General features: G+C 36.4%; 1 protein-coding gene across 2 annotated transcripts; it reads right to left on the reverse strand.

The window, feature by feature from the left end:
• Positions 1-3,670: 3,670 nt before the first annotated feature.
• Positions 3,671-23,925, reverse strand: LOC139139315 (UBX domain-containing protein 11-like). 2 transcript variants are annotated; one of them, XM_070708194.1, is made up of 13 exons: positions 23,519-23,925; positions 23,097-23,134; positions 21,577-21,738; positions 21,234-21,328; positions 20,631-20,685; positions 19,913-19,995; positions 18,524-18,653; positions 14,836-15,056; positions 13,863-13,940; positions 12,760-12,940; positions 8,484-8,587; positions 7,864-8,078; positions 3,671-5,239 (listed from the first exon to the last, which is right to left on the reverse strand). In XM_070708194.1, the coding sequence occupies exons 1-13, from the start codon at positions 23,578-23,580 to the stop codon at positions 5,110-5,112; spliced, it is 1,554 nt and encodes a 517-aa protein (XP_070564295.1). In that variant the 5' UTR covers positions 23,581-23,925; the 3' UTR covers positions 3,671-5,109. The 2 variants fall into 2 exon arrangements, with proteins under 2 accessions (XP_070564295.1, XP_070564296.1); XM_070708195.1 differs by having other exon boundaries at positions 21,577-21,735; positions 23,519-23,922.
• Between the last annotated feature and the right edge of the window lie 1,347 nt (positions 23,926-25,272).

Consider the following 25,272-nt stretch of genomic DNA (forward strand, 5'->3'; position numbering starts at 1 on the left):
AAGTGATGGATAAGCTATGATTGTGGTGCACCCTGTACCATCGTGTTCTTCACAAACCCAGATGATATAAAATTAGAAATTAAGCTGAAGTACTACGAATTACGTCAAAATTAAGTTGTGGTGTCATTTGAAACTTTGCACAAATATCCTTGGAAGTTGTGCAAGTGCAAAAATGAAATAAAAAATGGGGGTCACCATGCTCGTTTCCATGGAAACGGACGTTAAAATGGCGTCGTTAGAAATAAATAAAAATGATATAATTCACTTAAACTAAAGAAAGCAATTATAAAACGCTTAGCAAATGAGTTAATTTTAATAAATACCAAGACTTAAGATCCATATCTATCGAATGTACAGTTTTCATGATGTTTGTGAAGAAATTTTAACATAAGTATCGATTACAAATGACGATATCGAAATTATATCACTACATAATTTTCGAACTTTCTTCCTGTCGCTTTGAATGGTGTCATTTTGACCAAACTTGGCGAATAAACTCCTGACATAATGCCATTTAGTTTACACTTTTAATAAAAGGGTTTTTACAATATCTCCAGGTGAATGGGTAATTTGCGCCATATAAATGGGAGAGAAATGTTATTTTTCGCTCATATTGAATAAAAACCAGCTTCCTAGGGGGTCCAAATATGACAAGGTTATAGGTCACATGTATGTCTAAGACAGTGGGTAAAAAAATAGGTAAAGCACAATTTCAACAATGACAGGTGATGTTAAATACATGCGCTACAAAATAACACATTTGCGGCAGGCGGGAGTTAAACCTGCGCAGAAACGTTCTCAAGCGTGTGCGCGTCCGAATTCGTCGCCCTTTACCTTAAGCATATTGTCCTGCTTGTATATCCTTGTGAGCAGTGTATTATGATTAGTAAGGGCAGACTATAAGTGTCAGCTAGTCTCTCTCTCCTCACACATAATGCATCATAATCCAACCTTACTTACAAATTACAAATCAGCAAAACATTTATCGTACATTGTTTTGACATATGGCTTTGTTTCATTTGATACAGTCTTTCATAAAAGTTTGGATTTTTCAGAACAATCATAAAGGACATTAAATGAGAAGAACATTTTGTCAATATAAGCTTCATGTATCTCAGTGATAAGAAAACAATGACACTGAAAGCACTTTGGCAATTCCTTTGTCTAGTCAGGACACTATAAAACATTGGGGGGGTTTGCTGTCATTTGCACAATTACATACAGTCAAACTTAATTTTTCTGGCACATTTCCACCACTGTCTTATGAAAAAGGAAGCCTTCAAGTTTGCTGCAGATCTTTACTTACACCATTAAAGAACTCAATATTAATGGTAGAATATTGCTGCGTACTGAATTTGCTATACACATTTCGGTACATTTAATATAAATTTACTACAACTTCCCTGGTATGCAATGATGTAAAGAGGATGATATCAGTGAATAGTCCAATAACAGTGATGCATTACGTCAACTGGGATCTAAGAACCAGAGCTGGTATATACTACACATAATTAGCTGAAGAATTTTAGGTCTGATGTGAACCATCCCCGCCACATCCCAATATGCAGATGAAATTTATCAGACTATGGTAGGGCTCAGCACAATCTTCCTCATTGATCATGATAATCATAGTTATGATATGAAGGGACTTCCATATAACCTTATTCATTTATATGTTAATCCAATACTGTACAATTCTGCTGTCAACAAGTTTGTAGATTTAATGCAATTAAAAACTTCAAGACACCAAGTTCTATGATAGGAATGTCTCTGACTTCATATGCAATGATTTGGATAGGATGATAACAGTATATGAAGTGACTTATTATAAATAGTATGATACAAGTGATGATTTCCCCCAGCTTAGACCTAGGAACCAGGGCTGATGTGTCACATCTACACATGACTAGCAGAAAACTTTTAGCCTGAACAACCCCCTGCCATTTTCCCAGCTGCATATTGAATGGATGAATGTCAAGTGTCTGTATGCCTGCACATTTACATTTAGGTGTACATATACCGGTATGTGTGCTAGGATATGTATGTAGGTGCTTGTGTATACGCATGTCTGTCTTGCTGTCTGTCCTCTGTCTTATCTTGAAAATGGCGGAGGTTACAATGCAACATTTAGCATGGAGATGCGTCATGGCTTAAAAAGGTTCCACCTTTTTCAATGAAAATATGATTACCAAAAATATGCAGATTAACCTGAAATAAATGTGTCAATGGTACAGCCTACAACTCAACAACTGGTCACATTGCTTGGATAGTTCATTTGTTGCTATGTTGTATTTATGTTGTATTGTGTTTATTCACATTACAATCACATACTTTCATTTTGTAGTAGCTTTAATTTTTTAATTTTTATTTCAATAGAGCCATTCATTATACCATTTTGATAGCAAGAAGTATTTTGAATTTTACATATAAGGATCACTAAAAGTTTTCGTACAATATTAATTTAAATACAACTGGTGATATTGTGATTTTCAGAATAATTTTATTTTGGTGAATAATCTCAATTTGGGAAATGTTTTTCTCTCTGGTTTTTAAATTTCGTAAAACGGTTCTTAAATGGCCATATGACTATTTATACAGGTTATTTCCATAGAAGTATTGGTAACATTAAATTCATTGTTTAATTCATACTGATATATTTACCTTTATATATGTAATATGACGATTTGATATTTGGTATCACTGTATCACTTGGTACAACAAAATTTTGTATCAAAGTTGGAAATAGGTCTGTTAGAAAACAATGCAGATGGTGAACGTTACAAGATGTGTCTTCTTTTTACAGTGTTAGCAGAGCAAAGCAGTACTCTGGATGTTAACAGTGCACATATTAGGGCCTTAAACTAAACTGTGACACGGTCACCGTAAATTTGCATATTCCATATATGGTAAAGGGGCGGGGCTTAGTGGACGTACCATCAGGGCTTAGGCCGCTATTGCTGATGCATAATTTTGTCTTCCACCATTTCTTCCTTGAGCTAGACTGAGAAAACTGTAGAACTTAAACTTCTCAATTTTGCTGTGGTTACCTATGACTTCAAAGGGTCGAGCGCCTTACCAAGGAACATTTTCACTGGTCTCAACAAGATCAATCATTGAAGGGGAATGCTGCATTGATGTTTTGTTATGTGTGAATTGAAAGCAGCAGATATTAAAATTAAAATCTATGAGTTTGTTGGCTTTTGGGGACTTTTTATGAATACAAATTCTCAATATTCTAATTCACTGGTGAAAAAATGACAGAAACATTTACAAGCAATGTAATGAGAACTTTCAATAACTGAAGGAAAATTTCAATTTTATTACAGCTCAGAACTTAATTAGTTTCAGTATCTGTGGTCTGATGGAAAGAGTGGGATGGAAGATTCTAGATTAATGAAATCATTTTAGAATCTTTTAATTTAAACTTGCTAAAAAGTACATTTGATTTCATTGTTGAAACATTTTCTGGACAAGCCAATGCTACTAAACACTTCACAGCCAAGGCAAGCAATGGAAACTATACCTGGTCAATATCATTCTTATATTTGTGAAACAAGTTGCATTGAAATCTTGACTCTAGCTACTGGTATTCATATGGGGGTTGCCCACTCTCCATTGTCTTAGATTAAAGTTTGTTTTTGATAAAAGCACACAGTTTGACACGTCAACATATTTTCAACATGCTTACCAATCTTTATTTAAGGTAATATCAATATAAATCCATCCCTGTTGAGTATGAACTTGGTTTTGAATTTACATTTCAAATCTTGGTCTTAAAGAAAGTGCTCTCAAGACAAAGACAAGCATCAGGACACATGATGAATATAAAATCTTATTTTTAAAAATCTCTTAACTCCTAGTATTGGCACTCTTTTAACTACACAACATTCTCACAGCAAGCAATGAAATGATTGAGCTAGGTATACCGGTAGAACTAGCTCATCCAGCTGACTAGTATTTACATTGAAGCTAACTCCAATGTTTCTTGACAAAGTGACTAGCTTTGCCGGAATGAGATTCTGTATCTGCAAAACTGATTCATAAACTGACTCACTTAAGCTTCCTTTGTGGCAATGCAGTGAATGAAATCCTTGTGACAGATGTGTAAATCCAAGCAGGAGCAGGCTGAGTTTTCAACCAACCAAAAAAAAGACTACTAAGTTAAAACTAAACCTACTCATGTTGGCAGACTTTTCTCCTTACACAACTTTTGAAGTCATCTAGTGATATTAAGTGAAAACAGAAAATGCAAATTTGTACAGTAAAATGTTACTGAACCCAATTTACTAAGGCTGGAAGCAATTTTGGGCTTCACTAAGCATGATCAAGTTTTATTGTGTGGAGTCTGATGTGGAAAATTTGTGTTGATTTAGGATAGAAGTGCCTTGGGACTGAGAATTGAGACAACCAGTTGTGGGGAATAATTTTGAAGCTCACAGAGTAATTAAATTATCAATGGCTTATTTTAAGTGAATATCGAATATTTAATATCTCAAAGAATTAATACAAGGGTGGTGGCCATTTTGAATTTCAAGGGTCACAAATTATTGGGTAGTTTGTTTTTTTAGTACCAAATCTTGCACAGTGACCCCTAATTTTTATTCTTGTTTTCGAAAAGGAATATTAGTGTAAGTTCACTTATGTGAAGTTTGGGCAAAAGTTTAAGTCCTTTGATTTTAAGGCATGTACAACCTTAATTAAATTATTGTAAAACATGCACGACAAAGGCTGTATTTGTTCAAAATCAGATAACATCATCAAGTTATTGACGTCAAATCTTGCAAACTTCAATGACATTTGAAGATCACGCCATAAAACGGAAGCAAGAAAATGCTTGTGTTTTTGTATTACTTGCAAAGCACTTGACTCCACTAAGTCTCTGCCATGAACAATAAATTCATGTGTGTGATATCTTAAATGCAGTCCATGTTTTTACAAACAGAAAGCATATGTTTAAAATAAAATACATGCCATTTCCACAACGTTATCTTCATGCATACATTTTCAGTTTGTATATTTTAGGATTTTCAAGTGACAAGTTCATCTGTTGCAGATATTTCCAGACAAGCCACAGAAACAATAAAATCTGTAAAAATAAAATCCAAGCAACTATCTTTTAGCTTTAAGATGTAGTGTGGCATTTGGAACAAGACCACAGTCTTCAAGTGTTGCATTGTTGTCACTGTACGTCCTGTTAGGAAACGTTGTAAGGATATCATACTTAGACGTAGCACTTGCTCTGAAAAATAAATGAAAGAAAACAATTAGTAGACGGAAAGAGAGATTACTCAATGACAATTGTCATGAACCATCTACTTGGATTACATTATTTCAATTACTTTATCTGCATGCAGGGATTGCCATAGCAATCACTAAAGTTCAATGTCTTTGACGTGGTGATGAAAAATACCAACTTTCTAAATTTGTATGAGAGATAGAAACTCTTCATTTTCAAAAGTGAGAGTCAAATCTAGACAGGACAATCCCAAACTGACTCAGCACTATGGTGTTTGTTACTGCTCAATGTATAAAATGACAACAAGCATAGTGCACTTCAATTATGCCTTTTTTTATTGAAATTTGATTCTTCTTTGTTAAAGGACTGTAAGCTGTAACTTTTGATTTCTCCACTGGTTTTGTTTATTTAAGTCAACTACAGTTTCTTAGTACTACTTAAAAAACCATGTTGAGATACACAGTATTCAACTTGACAACTCAGCCTGCACATCTGTACACTGCATTAGTAATGTTGACAAGTGAATTTTGGTCTAGACTAGAATATATTATACCGTACACTAATAAATGCTATGTTGACAAAGTAAACAGTACCAGTAGGCATTGCAGTGTGCCTTGGGGTAGGACAAGAACTAGACTGAAAGATTCTGTCACGTGCGGGTGCTCCGGCGCACTGCGACCTACGACCCTTTACCAAAAGGTAAACTTTAGGTAAAGGGTCGTAGGTCGCAGTACGCCACAGCCCGCACGCGACGGAATCTTTCAGTCTAGACAAGAACTTGAATTGGCATTTTCGCAATCAAATGCGATGAAATGAATGCCGAAATACACATAACATTAGCTTTTGACAATCTCTACATTGCTTTATAACTGGTAAATGTATCATTTAATTCATGTTAATGAATATGTCTAGACTAGCAGCGCAAAGTCTATGGGCATATAAATATCAATACAGAGTACATTAACGCAATATACTCGGGAAGACTATTTCATAGATGGTGGGATGATAACAATGGCCAACAGACTTGTGAACCCTGCAGGATTTGGGTTGCTCTAAATAATTATATTACTCATACACTCAGGTCATATAAATTTGCATGACGGGGCAAGCAGGCAGAGGTTTCTCAGAAATTTTTCACAACTATTGAATGACGGGCCATTATTCTTTCTTCACTAATCATGGAAGTTCTATTTCAAGAATGTTTAATGCAGCAACTTTGTGGCCTTTGTTTTTCAAATTGGGTAAATTATCAACTTGACTGAGTTGGACTAAAAATCCTGTATCTACTGGTCGGAACGTGGCAGCAGGTCTATGATAGAAGCATATGTTGATTCACCACTGTATTGTGTAGTATGAGTGCAATGTCGTCATCTGGCCTGATCGTTTTCTGCATGCCCATGCCAGTCTCATATCATAATATGACAAGAAAACCACCCTCATCAAGCTTTGAGAACTACCTGCTGCAAATTAAGATTAGTTCTTGTGATAAACCGATTGCATCTGATCACATCATTCGTCCAAGGTTGATCTCAGTCAATGCGTATGGTACACTTATATTGAACACCAGACTACTTGTAACACGATAGGGCATTTCTAAGGTGCACCAGTCATTTGGCCAGCCAGTAACTGCTGCGTACTCCCAAGGAAAGCCAAGTGACTAGATCCAGTCAATATGCAGACATAAAGGGGCAGGTTTCAGTCATAAAGCATCATTGTGGTTCAAGTACTGTCATTCAAAGGTGAAGGTGGGTCTTTTCTTTGTGGCAAATTGTCCACATGCCACACTTACTGGTAAATCAAACGTCATACGGGCCATACTGGCAAACAACACTTTTGTGTCTATAGATGATGATATGTACATCATTGAAGATGACATAGTTCCCGCTGGATAGACTGTTTTGGGGATTATTGATCCTACTTTGGAAGGTGACACTTTTTGCATGTGATTGGTGCAATTATTGTCAAAATGATGGAGTTGTCCTTGTGTAGTAGTAACTTATGTATAATCTGAGCATTAAAGTGAGAAACTTCACATGGCTACGGTATCTCATTCGGTGTACTGTCATGCTGGTTATTCTGTGACCTACTTGTCGGTTTTCTTTTGTGATATTTGGGTTGGTATGTTGTTATGTGTGGTATTGTGGTGTTCCCTGTATATGCTAAGGAATGACAAAATATATCATAAACTATACTTGTTTTAATTAGTGATGTAGATTCATTGCAATAATGAAGATATGTTCATGGTTGGAGAGAAGACTCGAGAAAAAAATAATGGCTGAATGGCCATCCAGCAACCATGTTGGCTCTGATACTGTGATAAGTTGATGTACATGTATATCCTTATATGAAGGTTTGATGGAATCTATTCATGTATGTCTGAGCAATGGCTATGAACTTGGAAAAATACCCATATTAATGGCAAAGTGCTGCTACAATGTGTTGAAAATACCTCACAGTGTACTGTCCTAAGTTTAATGAAATCAGTCTGGTCATGGCTGCAGCTGAGTATTGACTGCACGGATGGACGGACTGACAGACTGTGTCCAATCTACTAGTTGCTCAAGACTTCATCAATGGGAGCTAAAAGACACTGTTTACGTATGACACTATCAGAGTAAAACACTCACCTTTGTGAATTCAAGTACTGTCTAAGTTCACCAATTGTATCAGTAAATTTCATTCTGAGTATGAATGTTTTATCTCCAGTCTCAGACTTGATCCTCAGTGTTGTTACATCTCTGGCTGATTTGGGTCTCTTTGTTGAAGGTTTCTCAACTCTTTCTTTCATTTCTCTCAATACCGGTGTATCAATTACTGTTATGTTAGCTTGTCCTTTGTCACTCTTCATCAAAAAAGGTGGAAATAAGCATTTAATGGAATTACACAAAAAATTACAAGGGATGATTAAGTACTTTAAATACTTTGAAAAAAATGATGTGTACTTTATTAGTACCAGATATAAGCAAACTTGCTGCTAGCAATTCAAGTACATTATTTTCTAGCGAAAATGAAAATATAGAAACACTCAGAAAAAGAAATATACAGATAGCTTATCAAATAACTTGAAACAAAGCATTATGAGATAATCTCTGCATTGTTAATATCTGCAACACTGCATTTTTGCTTTAACACTTATTGCAATCTTGCACACTGTAAAATGAATAAAGGTGATAACGTAAGTTCTGAGCAAGTCTGCATCTAAAATTAAGTGAGGGTAACATTCAGTAAAGTGAGGGAATTATCATACCTTGAAAGTTTCACCAATAGATGTCCTAATGTCAATGACCTTGCCTTCTTTGATGACAGATTTTGGCAATTTGGACAGAAACTGATCAACAGTAAGTTTAGGCACTGCAGGAAAAGAATAGTACAGAGATAATCATGTAAATCAATCTGAATCAGTGATTTTTACTGTTGTGTGAAGATAAGAATGGACAGTGAAATTGATCTAAATGTTATCAACTTGTGTAATTGGTTTGTAAGTTGTTTCAAAACTTGCCTTAGAAGTTGCACTGACTTGTTATAATTGCGGTGAAAATCTGAGAGCTTTTATGGACCCCTAATAACACACACCATGGGAGTACACTCTGCGGTGCAATTCACATATGCAGAAATATTACATTCCGTACCGCTGCCCTGAGTGTCACAGCCACAGCATTGGCAAGTCATCCTCAGAAATGAAGACGGGCACTATCCGTGTTTGGGAATAGTACGAGAACTCGACTTTGAACATATACTCGGCCATGGCCACTACTGAAATACAAGTGTGTGCACAGTCGCTCGAAGTTATTCAGCTCTCTCTGGGACTAGTCGCCCCATAGACGAGTATACAGAAGCGAGAAATACCTCAAGTCTGGAAACAGAACGGCTATAAAAACCACGCCATGTCACCTTCCGTGTCCGATTTCACTGTGAAAATTAGCAAGTTCAACTATCATGCAACCGTCGATCGTTCCCTACCATTCTAAAAATTCATACCTGATACTTTATCTGATTCAAAAACGCTCGTTTCGTGTAATTTTCGCCGAATTCGACGGACACCTCGCCAAAACCTGGGGGTGAGCAACATTCCGGTCACCTCTTGGGTACCTCCACTTTACTGACGTTGGCGCCGCCTACCCATGAGGGATGACTGGAATGTTGCTCACGCTTATGTTTTGGCCAGGTTCTCTCGAACTCAGCCGAAAATCACAGGAAATGAGCATTTTGTAAGCAGATGAAGTATCAGGTATAAATTTTCGTGTGATTTTCGGCCGAGTTCAGAAGACACGTCGCCAAAACATAAGGCATGAACAACCTTCCAGTCACCCCTCATGGGTACGCGGCGCTAACGTCAGTAAAGTGGAGGTGCCCAACGTCCACTGTGAGGTGACCGGAATGTTGCTCACGCTTATGTTTTAGCGAGGTGTCCGTCGAATTCGGCCGAAAATCACACGAAACGAGCGTTTGTGAAGCAAATCAAGTACCAGGTATTAATTTTGAGAATGACTAGGGAACGGTCGACGGTTACATGATAGATGAACTTGCTACTTTTCACGGTAAATCGAACATCGAAGTTGACATGGTGGCACAATCCCTATACGAAATAGCCATTCTGTTTCCAGACTTGAGGTATTTCTCGCTTCTGTATACTCGTCTATGGGGCGACTAGGCCGCAGCACAGGGTCCTCGAGCTACGATGATGATGGTGATTAAACATTTAAAAATGAAGAAAATAAAAATATATTTGGACTCAGTAAAGTTGTTGTTGTTGTTGTTGTTGTTATTGTTGTTGTAGTTGATAGTATTTGCAGAAAATGACAAATTATGCGCTGCAAAATTCAATACAGCCTCACTGTACACATGGAGGTAAGCTACCTCCATGCTATACACAAGCGCTGCAAAATTCAATACAGCGATATTGATGATGATGATGATTAAATATTTAAAAAGGGAGAAAAATAAAAATTTATTGGACTCTGTAAATTTGTTGTTGTTGTTGTTGTTTTATTATTGTTGTTGTTGTTGTTGTTGATAGTATTTGCAGAAAAGAACAAAGTATGCGCTGCGAAATTCAATACAGCCTTACTATACTATGCGCTGCAAAATTCAATACAGCCTAACTATACATGTGCGTTGCAGCCTAACTATACTATGCGTTGCAAATTCAATACAGCCTAACTATACATGTGCGTTGCCGCCTAACTATACTATGCGTTGCAAATTCAATACAGCCTAACATTACCCAAGGGTTGTCACTTCATTGCCACACACTTTTTTTTCAATCGCCAAAAATGCACCTAGCAAGCATCGAAATCGGTAAAATTCGACGTAGGGTCAAAGCACATTGGTCCTTCTCAATCATACTCAAACATTTTTACCTCTTACCGATGAAAAGTCGAGAATCAGCAGGTTTTTCAACGCATCTTGTCGTCTCTCACATTCCAGATTTAAAAGACCGCGCGGTACATTAAGTCAAGTGGGCGCATTTCAAATCGAACCAATAGCTGAGCCCGTACTGAATGAATGGGCCCGACGTGAAAACCGGCAGTAACGTAAGTTTCTCACGTCTTTGGAAAGAACTTTCTCTTGCTATGGGTGAACTGCAACTGTTAAAGTTACCAGAATTTCATACGCAGACAGTGTCACCCATAGTCTTCAAAAGACGTAAGAAACTTACGTTACTGCCAGGTTTTCACGCTGGGCCCATCCAGCTCTGCTATTGGTTCGATTTGAAATGCGCCCATGTGACTTAATGTACCGCGCGGTCTTTTAAATCTGGAATGTAAGAGACGACCAGATGCGCCGAAAAACCTGCTGATTTCTCGACTTTTCATCGGTAAGAGGTAAAAATGTTTGAGTATGATTGAGAAGGACCAATGTGCTTTGACCCTACGTCGAATTTTACCGATTTCGATGCTTGCTAGGTGCATTTTTGGCGATTGAAAAAAAGTGTGTGGCAATGAAGTGACAACCCTTGGGTAATGTTAGGCTGTATTGAATTTGCAACGCATAGTATAGTTAGGCGGCAACGCACATGTATAGTTAGGCTGTATTGAATTTGCAACGCATAGTATAGTTAGGCGGCAACGCACATGTATAGTTAGGCTGTATTGAATTTGCAACGCATAGTATAGTTAGGCGGCAACGCACATGTATAGTTAGGCTGTATTGAATTTGCAACGCATAGTATAGTTAGGCGGCAACGCACATGTATAGTTAGGCTGTATTGAATTTGCAACGCATAGGCCATAGTATAGTTGGGCGGCAACGCACAGGCTGTAATGAATTTTGCAGCGCATAGTATAGTAAGGCTGTATCGAATTTCGCAGCGCATACTTTGTTCTTTTCTGCAAATACTATCAACAACAACAACAACAATAATAAAAACAACAACAACAAATTTACAGAGTCCAATATATTTTTATGTTTCTCCATTTTTAAATATTTAATCATCATCAACATCAATATCGCTGTATTGAATTTTGCAGCGCATGTGTATAGCATGGAGGCAGCTTACCTCCATGTGTACAGTGAGGCTGTATTGAATTTTGCAGCGCATAATTTGTCCTTTTCTGAAAATACTATCAACTACAAAAACAACAACAATAACAACAACAACAGCAACAACTTTACTGAGTCAAATACATTTTCCTTCATTTTTAAATGTTTGATCACCATCATCACCGGAGCTCGAGGACCCTGTGGTCCCAGAGCTGAATAACTCTCGAGCGACTGTGGTGTGTGTTCACTTGTAGGAAACATTTATCCCACACATAGACACTAATCAGTTCCTACCGGCCGACAGGTTTTATTGCTTTACTTCAGCAATTACAGCTGAAGCCTGCTGTGAAACAACACTATCATCCGGCTGTTCTTTGCCTCAAGTTAATTACAAGTACTGATACTGCAGCAAGTTTTGGAACAACTTTACAAACCATTACACAAGTGTGATAACATTTGGATCAATTTCACTGTCCATTCTTATCTTCACACGACCATAAAGTCTGTACAGACTCTTGCATAATAGTCATGACAATGCATAACCTGATGAGTACACTGCTGCCTCAACATAACAAAGTTATGAAAACACAGCTCTGAGAATGTGTGGCATGCACTGTTTTATCTTTCCTATATCTCTAATCCTCTGTGTGTGAGTGTATGGCTCCCTTGTGACATTGTTGATAACAAGTCAAACTTCACCATTGCAAAGACTGCGTTCATGAAATTTTATACAGAAATCCTTTCAACTGATACATGATTACATGATGATGTAACAATTGTATTGTGACATAAACCTCCAATTCTTCACTGAAAATAAATTTCTACTAAATCTATCTTCCTTGGTGCAAAAGGGCTGCCTACTTTTCATGGAAAGATCCTCTTGAAAAATGACAACATCAAATACATTTAATAAAATTGTGGAGTCTCTAGGTACTTGTACTTCATGTAGATATTATGTACATGTAACACAGGATATATTGTGCCTGAGATCTATGTCAAAGTGTCTAGCAGAGACATGAGAGAAACCAAAGCTAGGTTACCTGGTATATCACTTGTAACATGTGATGATTTGTCACTTTCATATTTTGTGTTTGTTGATTTATCAAGGTTAGTTGGTAGCAGCACGGAGGGTTTATGGTCACCTCCAAGTACTTGACCAGTGCCAGGAAAATGGTCTTTGTGTCTTTTGTCTTCAAATATCACATCTCTCTTATCTGTCACCTGAAGGGAAAGTAAAAAAACATGTCATTTTCTGTGAAAGTTTCCATAGTAGGTTACAATTTGTATTCTTAATGATATTAAGCTCTTTGGCCACAGAGTTAAATTTTGTCCTGACCTAACAATACGTGCACAATAACAAGCATTTTGAAAAAAGTAATGGTTCACAGGAAAACATCACACTGTAATAGATTTTGCTCAGTATATCACAAATCTGTGATACAAGTTGTATCTGTAAAGGTGACACAGGGCTATAGAAACTGTTCTGTACAGACATTGATGTTAACAGTGCTGTGAATATAAGTGTAATATAAGGGCTGAATTTCACACTGGTATAATTTGACCCACACTATTTGTATATACATGTAGTTCTGTACAGCTTTACACCAACAGATGTGGGACACAGTTTTAAATTTATACCTGTCTTACACATATTCCTATATATATGAGTGCTGTCAGATGATAACTCTATCAGTGTCATTTGCTTACAATGTTAAAAAGTCCAAATTTTACAGATATACACATGGGTCCTGTCACATGCTCTGATATTCAGCAACGGATTCAGTTCTCAGTGTATGGTACACTACTCTCTAGATCTGTAGTCACGGTCATGAAGAGAGTCTGAAATTACACGACTTTATACAGACATGTACTGACAGCCATGAAATGGGCCTAAGTGTATCAAAATTACAGACAGTGCAATAAGGATTGTTAAACCCAGCCTGTAACAGGTACTGATCAGGGACTGTTACTAGCATGTACTGTAATCTTCTCATGGAATTCTAGCTATACAGTGAACAGTACCATCTGTTACACATACCAGTAAATACATATAATATAGTTAATCTATCCAAATAGTGAGCTATCAAATGTATCATGCCAGACCTGCAAGTCATTGATTATGGAAATGCTGCAATGTACTTACCAACATTGGAATACCCTCTGGATATCTTGTTTGAAGTTCTGATGGAAAATATCCATCCATTAAATCTTGTACACATAGCTGTAAGAAGGCCAAGCACATTGTATTAATATTGGTACAATGAATGTTTTGTACTGGGTGCATATACTTTGATTGAAATAGTTTAGTCACAACACTGTGTACTTTATGCATGTTATTGACAATGTTTGAGTCGGTTGCTTGTGAAACTCAAATATGATATCTCCAAGATGAAGTTTGTGGCCAACTCAGTGGCATTTATGTTTAATGGCACAGTCTATGCTCAACAAAGTCAAGTTGGATGACTGATAGTGTCTGATGGATATTTCAAAGATGATACAGTAAAGGTAATGAATATTATTTTATTGTGTGGCTTTGGAGGACTTTTGATGATTTTTTTCATTTGTCTTTAATGTCAACTACATTTTCTTGTTCTACTCCCGAAAGCATGTTGACATACACAGTATTCAGCTTGTCAACTCAGCCTATGCAAGTGGTAATAGCATTCTTACTGCTGATGTGGGAATTCTGGTCCAAACTAGAATTCAAATGAAAACAATATAACTGTGCATTTTATGCAAATACACACTTAGACTGAAAGATCTGTCACTTAACGGCACTCTCTACGCTCCCCCAAGGAGCGTCCTCGAGCAACGGATCTTTCAGCTTAACAGACACAGCTCTGATATAAAATAGTTGGTGTTTCGACATGCTTGGGGAGTAGAACAAGAACTTGCAATCAACATACAAAACAAAAATAGAGAAAATAAATAAAAGTTGCAGCTGCTGGCCCTTCTAAGTTTGTTGAAAAATTGTGCAGAATTAATTATGATAATGATTTATTTGTGTCCCTTGGCAAACACTCCTGGATTAATGTGTGTGATTACATCAACCATGTTACATTTCAAAGTTTCCAATGAAAGAACCGATTGACAAAAAATTCAAATCATATTACTACCTGTGTTTCTGGCTCTTCATAGGATCTGAATGGTCCATTAAACATGAAGATACCATTTGCATACAAAGTTAGAGTTATTGGTTCAGGGGCTCGTAGCCTTGCCCCACCAATGGTCTTCTGTATTCTTTGCACACCTTCACCAGCAAGGATGTTCAGCTCTTTGATATTCTCAATGACTTTGTTAAAATCTACATGGAATGCTGGCTTAGCTAATGATGTAGCTGAAAAGGACAAAAAAGTTTCAATATATGAAAACTCTGCCACATCAATCGAATTTTGCATGCCATCTGCTTCTCATGAAAACACTGTCCAAAAAATAGCGTCAATGACACTGTAGCTCCCATCCTGGACTATTTAGTGTTTGTTCTCTGGTCAGATATTTGAACATGTGTGAAAGGGATAAAGTGCATGAAGTGAAAATACTTAAATGGAATGTACTGGAGACAGTGAAATATGTTTAATGTAATTATTCAGAATATAAAATGGAAAAATACAGAATTAGATATATCGAATACTGTGATACAACCATCAACTCAACAAGTCATTTACAATGACATAGTCCCCACTTGTAATAGGAGTATTAGTCCTTGATGGGGCAGGAAAATGTGGTCATTAAGAAGTATCACTGGAGTGTATATGTTGAGATCTATGGGCACATAGGTCTATGTCGTTGTTCCCAATTTAAAACACATGAGGCATGTCTACGTTATGGTTCTAAATCGGGAAAAAGATCAGACCTCTAGCAGTATTGGCCAGCCAAGAAATACATATGCGCATTATAAATGAGGTACAAGATGTGACATCTTAAGGTCTAATATACTATCAAAATTGGAGGGTATAGAACTTGTGGTTACTGAAATATGCATATATATGTATAATCAAGGTCAAAGGTCATCGAGGTCACATGACATTTAGAAAAAAAAATTATATTGCTAATTAATCCCTATATGCCAAAAAATCAGATCTCTAGCTCTATTCGCTTGCCCAGAATTAGATGTGTACATAATTAATGAGGTAAAGCGTGTGTTGTCATAAGGTCTCCCATCCTACTAAATACAAAGGACATAGCACTTGTGGTTACTTATTTATTGACATAAACATATATTTTAGGTAAAAGGTCATCGAGGTCACATGACATTTGGTCAAAAAATTTCTCTCCTATAGTTATCCCTATATACGAAAAATCAGACATCCAGCTCTATTGGCTCGCTCAGAATGAGATATGCACATAATTATTGAGGTACAATATGTGGCGTCATAAGGTGTCCAATCATACCAAACATGAAGGGTGTAGCACTTGTGGTTACCGAGTTATGGACAAATATGTATATTTGAGGTCAAAGGTCACCGAGGCACGTGACATTTTGCTAAGTTATCCCTACATACCAAAAATCCGACCTCTAGCTCTATTGGCTCGCTCAAAATTAGATATGTGCATAATTAATGAGGTACAATATGTGGCGTCATAAGCTGTCCCATCATACCATACATGAAGGGTGTAGCACTTGTGGTTACTGAGTTATGGACAAATATGTATATTTGAGGTCAAAGGTCACCGAGGTCACGTGACATTTTGTCAAAAAAATTGTATTGCTAAGTTATCCCTATATACCAAAAATCAGACCTCTAGCTCTATTGGCTCGCTCAAAATTAGATATGTGCATAATTAATGAGGTACAATATGTGGCGTCATAAGGTGTCCCATCATACCATACATGAAGGCTGTAGCACTTGTGGTTACTGAGTTATGGACAAATATGTATATTTGAGGTCAAAGGTCACCGAGGTCACGTGACATTTTGTCAAAAAATTGTACTGCTAAGTTATCCCTATATACCAAAAATCAGACCTCTAGCTCTATTGGCTCGCTCAAAATTAGATATGTGCATAATTAATGAGGTACAATATGTGGCGTCATAAGGTGTCCCATCATACCATACATGAAGGCTGTAGCACTTGTGGTTACTGAGTTATGGACAAATATGTATATTTGAGGTCAAAGGTCACCGAGGTCACGTGACATTTTGTCAAAAATATTGTATTGCTAAGTTATCCCTATATACCAAAAATCAGACCTCTAGCTCTATTGGCTCGCTCAAAATTAGATATGCGCATAATTAATGAGGTACAATATGTGGCGTCATAAGGTGTCCCATCATACCATATATGAAGGGTGGTAGCACTTGTGGTTACTGAGTTATGGACAAATATGTATATTTGAGATCAAAGGTCATCAAGGTCACATGACATTTTGTCAAAATATCCGAGATATCTGCGTGAACGGATGGACTCACGGATGGACGAACAGACGGACATGACCCAATCTATAAGCTCACTGGACTTCATCCGTGGGGACTAAAAATTGTTCACTGCATCCTTTTTGCAATATGAATACGATGAGAAACTAAATTTTATTTTTCGTGGCCTTATACATGGGAGTCTATGGAGATCTGCCTTATACATGGGAGTCTATGGACGTGTAAACTAAAAATATGCAAATTTCACCACTATTTGCCCAAATTTGGGAAAGGTCACTTCTATGCACTTCCATACCAAGTTTCAAATCAATCGGACTTGTGGTTTCAGAGCAGGAGATTTTTTGACCAAAAATGGGAGAAAATTACAAAAAAATTCATGAAAAATAGCAAGTCCAAGATACTGACCCAAGATGTGCACAATCATTTCATGTCAGCCCAAAGTACTTACATGCTAATTTTTCATGTAATCTGCTCAGTGGTTATTGAGTTTTTTCAATTTTGACTGTTTTTACATTTTTTCACTTAATTTGCATATTTTTGGCAATGACAACTTCATTTGAACAAAATCTCATCTACAGCCCATCATCCATGTACACACAAAATATCAAGATGAAATGTACAGCGGTTTTGGAGTTTTTGATGTTGACGGACAGACATACAGACATACAGACATACAGACATACAGACGTACAGACATACAGACATACAGACATACATACATACAGACATTTCCCTAGCCTATAAGAATAGCTTCCATTGCCATATATACATATGGCTATGGGAGCTAAAAATGATGAGTGAGTTAAGTAGGCTACTTGTCAGCAAGACCCATGATTCCAATGAAGACACACCTGTACTGTAAAACAAGTATTTTTAGTAAGTATCCTTTTGAACAAGAGGCATTTCAATTTTGCTTATCATGATCTTAATAACTTTTTTGAGTGTCAGTCTTCCAACCCCTGCCATTTTAGAATGAGGATAGACAATGCAAAATAAAATGGTTGTTTTTTACTACATATACTCTCATTTCAAGTGAAATATTAAATTTCATAAAACAGAATCAAGTTTTTGACTTAAATTAATTTTTATCATTAACCAAAATTGAGGTTTTTTACCCAAAATATATATCCCTTCATCCTTCTAGTAAACTATTGCTACCACACTAAACTTTTTATTCTCTGCTTTTTGAAAATATATAGTATGACGGGTTTTCCTTGTCATCTTAGATGAAAAATATTCCCGTGAAAAAACCTGTTGTTTGCGAGCAACTCCACCTTAAGACACTGTTAATTCAAAATTTTCCACATACCGGTATTTACTAGGGTCAAGATGTCTTTTCAGCTACTAAATATAAACATACCTATTGAAATGAAAGTCCAAAATCGCAAAAAAGCATGCAGCTAATTCAAAGACTTTTACAGTACCCATACCTGGTCTCCATACATCAGTGTCTTGATGTTCTTCATCTGAAGATTCTGTCAACACATCATATCTATTGTTATCTTCATTTGTCTTGGAGCTGTCACCGACCCACACCATACCGTAATCTGCTAAGAACTCCTAAAATGAACAAATGTCAAGGAGTTAAAAATCGCTGAAAAAGACGACCACACTCAATGAGATGTATAATTTCCATCAACTTAAGACTAATTATGATACAGGGCTTGTCATTTAACTTTGGAGTTTCACTGTTCGACATACACAGATTTCTTGTACCAGGCCAGGGTTTACAGTTTTGAATACAAAGAAATACTTGACTGAAATGAAACAATTTATCTTAATTTATATTTCACAATTTATGCACACACACATGACATGTTTTCATTTTTCTCTTCATGCTCAAAAAATGTTGAATAGAGCTGTTGCATTATATATTTGAGGCGCACACTATTTGTCATAACTATCAGTCCTGGCTATCAGTCTGAAAAGGAAAAGACTTAGAAGACAAACAATAATTGTCATAGCTTCTTATATTTATTACTTTTGAATGATCAATCGATAGAATGGAAAAACACAAGGAGAGAATGTATGGAAAGGCAATCAGCAGTGATTTCCAGCAATTGACATTTCATGATATAGAAGATATGGGTCACAGTTGCTTGTGGGTGAAGACTCTCTGATGTCCAAGGGGCGTTCTATGGTACCTAACCACAAACGGCTGTGACATGATGCCAAAAGCAAGGGAGAGAATATTTGTCTGGTTGTCCAGATCATCGCATGCATCACAAAAGGTTTGAGTAGAATGGAGTGTGCTAGTCCAGAGGTGATATCTACCATACAAAGTCACACTTACAAATGCAGTTGATAATGATAAATAATACACTGGCCTAGATGACAATATCAGTATGTTTAAAACACATTATGTCAATCATATTCAATCTTTCTGAAACAAAGTTGGGCCTTCAGCCAATAGTGCAGAATTACCAAAGTACCGGCATGCTTGAGATCTTAAATCTAAGGACAAACCATAAACTATCGTTCTCAATCCTATCAAGAGCAAGCATTTATTCCAAAGTAAAGAGAAATGCAATCTATTCATAACACAGAAATGTAAAAATTTTTCAATAAATATTCAGAGTTGGTCTCCAAATGCTGTCATGAAAAAAATAATTTTACTTGTTGAAGTTCCTCCAAACCAACCACCAGAAATGATATGATCCACTTTTGACATGTAATGTGTACATTTGGATATTCAAAGGAAACAAATCCAACTATTTAAAGATCACTTGAATATATAAATATGAGTAATAGCTACATGAACTAAACACACTTGATGTTTCCTCATTTTGATCATTGTTACATATTATGGGAAAACTTACCTCCATTTCATATACTTGATTCTGTAAAACAAGACATTTTTGTTCCAATTCTTTGATGCGAGCACTCTCTTCACTATTACTACCTATATGAAATTAGAATGAAACTAGTATGAGTGTAGTACTATCAAAAGTCACATGTGTACAAAGTCAGGCTTGTGATGTGTGTGACCTATGGCACAGATGCAACTCATAGGTATTGATACACACATGGATTTTTACACACCAAAGACATGGCAATCATTATGTGATGAATGTTACTCATGAAGTGTCCTGCCTTTCAAAAGTTTATCTGGTTTCAATAAATTGGCACTACTTAGATTATACAGAAATGTAGAGTCATAGATGGCAATGTCTCACCATTAATTTGAAAAAGATCCCTAACAGAAATATCCCATACAAATCTCCAGTGATTCCTATGGGACTGAAACAACTGTCCTATTGGGTTATGATATAAGGCATGCATGGTGCTCACTGTTCAAATTTATCACTGAAGAGAAGTCAATGCAGCCACGTTAGATTTTTATGGGACATTGTCTTACTAGAGTACTGTGGGATAATTTGGGATTAAATTAAAAAAGTTCCATGATGAGAACAAGTATGGCGGTAGCTCAAAAGCAGGACTTGCACCAGAGGTGTTTTGAGGTGAAGGGATCTCAGGCCAAGTTTGTGCTCCCCATGTGAGGTTTGCCATGATTACCAACAATTTTATTTCTCTCACCTTTATATTTGCCAAGCAGAAGACACTTTTCTTCAAGAATTTTGATCTTTTTATCCTATAATATCAAAGTTGACAAATTCAACAATGAAAATTTATGGATAAATGACAGGCTATTTAAAAGATTAACAAAATGGACAATGGATAAGATTTTTCATTGTCTTCCTCATAAGAATATACATTTACATTGCTTAATGTTTGACTTGACTATGGAGCCTTTCCTATCCTGTGTAAAGAAAGCTAGGTATGTACTTCAGGTAGGCAATGGTGTGTGAATATGAGCATATCAGACCTACTATTCACTTTTGAATTTGGATGATATTCCATGTGTGGTAGTTATGTTGCTTGACATTGGCATTCTGAGAAATAAACAGTACGATAGGTTTGAACTTGCAGCAAAAAATGTCAATCTTGTCTGCTTAAATGTCAACAAAAGATGATATAACAGAACATGCCTAGCAGTCTGGTGTATGCTGCAGAAACTTAAATTCTATTCTGAGGCTGTGAAACTTTTGTGATGAACAGATATGGCTGAAAAACATAACTAAAGTAACCAATACTGTGATATGTCATCGAATAGATAGCATTAAATGTATGATAACTTACTTTTTCTATGATTTCTTTGCTGTAAAATGTGACTTTTTTCTCCAAGAGAGCAATTTTGTTCATCATGCTTGTCATTAATTCATAATCATTTGGTGCTGTAAGGGAAATGTATTTTTATAAAGTTTTCTGTTTCATGCATTGTACTGGATCATTCACACTGTCTAATGTACATGTACTGATCACATTTTGTCTTGATGCTCATTTACATATACTGGAACATTTTTCTAAAACTTGATTGCAACTGTATCTGGTAAAATTCACTCCATGCTGACAAATGTCAGAATCTCTTCAGAGGAAATATTTGCTCATCACCCCTACATTCTACTGCGATGCCAATACTTACGTGAGGTTGATTTTGAGGATGATGTGTTACTAAGCTTTGGTAACTGAAGTCCTGGTAGACTCTCTCTCATTCTGTTCGTATTTTCACTTAGGAGGCTGTAGTTACTCAATCTTGAACTTGGACTTTGGCCCGTCATCTCTGTCAGCAATTTCTCTTCATCTTCTAGCAATATTGAACAAAACATAACATGGTAAATCCACATTAACCATGGCAAATCATAAAACATTAGAAAGATAAAACAGCATATGTAACTGCAATATTATTGGAAGGATTCATTGTGACAAACATTCATACTACTGTACTGTATTCATTACCATGCACTGATTTCAATTTTTTACATCAACTAATTTTTACTTTGAGTTTTATGTAATTTGAACAAATTCTAAGTCACTGTCAGACCATTGCAGATGTAAGAAAACAGTATTCTTGGCAGTGAATGTCATAAAAATGGAGATTGATAAAATCATCATCTCTCTAAAACAATTATGGATGATGGACTGAAATATAAATATAAATATAAATTAATGTAACATATTAAGGCTATCAAGGGAAATAGCCCTGCAAGCAAACACATTACATATACAAATATAAATGTGATGTCTATCATATTTGACAACTGAAATCTAGCATAGACAGTAGTGTCTATGATTATAGTCTGGACTAAAATTAATTTGTCCGAAATTACCTTGGACTTGTACATACATACATGTACCACATGCTCCATGTCAAAGTTGAGCATCAAGCATTTTGACATTATTTGAGAATAAAACACAGTATTTTAGAAACAACAAAAATTGTGGAATATACACGAAAAGGTATGTACAGCTGATAGATTTAAACAGTTATTTCTGTTTTGTTAGTATACTTGTACATACATACATGTACCACATGCTCCATGTCAAAGTTGAGCATCAAGCATTTTGACATTATTTGAGAATAAAACACAGTATTTTAGAAACAACAAAAATTGTGGAATATACACGAAAAGGTATGTACAGCTGATAGATTTAAACAGTTATTTCTGTTTTGTTAGTATACTTTATAAAGAAAGGGTTTAAAAGTATGGAAACTATTATGAAATCAATCAGTTGTGACAGTCTAACTAATATCAATGCAAAGGTCTTTTGAATGTTAGACAAAAAGAAAATTTAATTATTATCATTGTTTTTATTATCATTATAGACTTTATTATTACTGACTGTATGTCAGGTAGAAATGATGTGATCTACCTGTCTTGTCTGAAACATGTACTATACATTACATGATTCGACATCATATCTGCAAATATGCATCATGAATAGCAGCAGAAATATTTTTACAGGAAGTTTTATTGTTGCATATGCAATGGGTAGATTGCCTTTCCATTCACATCAGCTCCAACAATCTACAGATATTTTGAAATGCAAGATGAGGTAATAAACGAAAAACTTTATGGCTAATTAATCTCATCAACGCAAGAAAACAATACGTTTTGTATCTTGTGTGTGACAGAAGATATAAAACATGTGATTTCAACTTACCTGTGTAGTCCGGAAAGCGGAATGGTACTGCTCTTTGCCTTGAAATAAAGGAACAAAACAGTTATTGATAGATGAAAGTTGTACAGATCTTAAAACCTCCAAGGGGTACATATTGGGGGGGGGGGGGGGGATACAGTGGGTCATTATCCTGGCAACAGGATGAGTGATATTTACAGTATGTGTCATGCCTGTTGGCAATATGATTTGTACAGTTCTTGAAGACCATGTTGTCCGCGATATGGTACATTTTATACCTATACTAGTACAAGCTGGTCACAACGACAGTAGAATTAAACCGCTGGCTGTAGTCCGTCACAGTATTAACTGCAGGCAGACATGCCAGTGCCACTGGTAATCAATAAGGTACATGTAGTACGTTATTGCAAAATCATTTTGCATGTAAAATGGACACTGAAACTCACCCGTGCCCGCCGGGCAACGCAGTCTTTTTAGATTTCTTTAAGCTGGATATTGGACTACTCATTCTTTACCGAATACACATCCGTATTGTTCCTTAGGCTGGTACTCGGCTGTTGATATGGAAACGCAAGCTTCCGACTACAGAACTTTGTTGCGTTGAGCTGCGACGACAGTCTCCGTACGTCGATTCATGGCATTAGATCATTCCAATGGATTGACGAAGTGTTCCACAACTTAGATTTTGCCAATATGCCGTATTGACAGTAGTCTACTCCTTTACAAGTACGTCCTACTTCAGTAGCTTGATGCCACCAGGTTAAGTGTACATTTACGATGGCATGATCGCGTTTGTTTACCAGTGTCGTTCACAGCCTAGTCACCGCCATTTTGTTTTGTGTCCTCCAGTGGTGTACGCGATTGATGCTTTTGTTTTTATCTGAAGCCACCTGGCCTGGGAGTCCTCGTTCCACGTTTCTCGGATACGGTCTGTTGACAGTGACTGTTCACGCAGTGTTAGTTTTTTCTTCTCCCTGGAAAGTTGTGTCTTACAACTGATTTGTTTAGAAATAAAGGTGATGGAGAACACGCTCCTTTATAAACATTTCGAAACACAATATTGGTATCAACAATTGTATGCAAAAGTACTGTGACACTTCTTGCATCACAAGGCTTTCGCATAGTGATTCTCGGCTGTGGTCGCATAGTGATTCTCGGTTGTGGAAAAGCAGCTATCTATGGCGGGGTAGCCAGCGTCTATGCGGAGTCCTCAAAAGGTCAACCCGACCACGGATATCCCTGGCGGGGTTGCCCTTTTGATGACCCGCATAGACGCTGGCTACCCAACGATGCTGAAGTTGGACTCGGTTTCGGATTCGGTTTCGGATTCGGTTTCGGATTCGGTTTCGGATTCGAATAACTGAGAATAGTTTTATATTTCCAGCTTATGTTATTATTTTTTCGAAAATATGATAACTACTGATATACACAAGGAGATATTTTTAACTAGATCACCTTACTGCACATGTAGTATATATTTCATTACATAAATGTTTCGCACATAATCATACTTTATACAGTTTAAAATACAAAAAACTTTAGGCAGTAGAGCAAGAAACTGTAGTGCATGAATAAACCAAACAAAACTGCTGGAAAATTAGTCAAAAGTTTCAACTCATGAGCAATTTTGGGTATTATGCAGTTTAGACTATTCAAGCTAACAGTACTTCGCACAATACAAAGAAAAGCATTCAATGCAATCTTTATTATACAACATATTAACTGATAGTTTAGTCCAGGTTTGGTATGGTACATTAAAAATGAAATCTATGCAGAACAACATCAACCAAAAAAGCAAAGTAATACAGCACATTAGCATTATACCATGTGACACACATTGTGACATATAAACAAATTAAAGTATAAATGTTTTTGTAAATGTCATTGTCCTTGCTCGACACTTCCTTTCAATTTCGAATTAAAGTGCTTCGAAGTTTTCTGTAATTTCTATTTTTTAACCATTTTGATTGTGAACATATGCACACAAGTTATGCTTTAAAATATATACTACATATGCCGGTAGGTAATCCAGTAAAAACTTGTTCTTGACGACAAGTATTTATCTTTTCATATGAAAGTACTGAAGACTATTTTATTTTCACTGAAATTTATATTAGCTGAAAACAGATTTTCATTGTTTCACTGTCTTATTTTCACTTTGCTTAGTCTGATTGGATTTTATTGTAGCAGAAAAACAGGT

This window comes from Ptychodera flava, chromosome 8 (genome assembly GCF_041260155.1).
Source record: "Ptychodera flava strain L36383 chromosome 8, AS_Pfla_20210202, whole genome shotgun sequence".
In the NCBI taxonomy this organism is placed as follows: domain Eukaryota; kingdom Metazoa; phylum Hemichordata; class Enteropneusta; family Ptychoderidae; genus Ptychodera; species Ptychodera flava.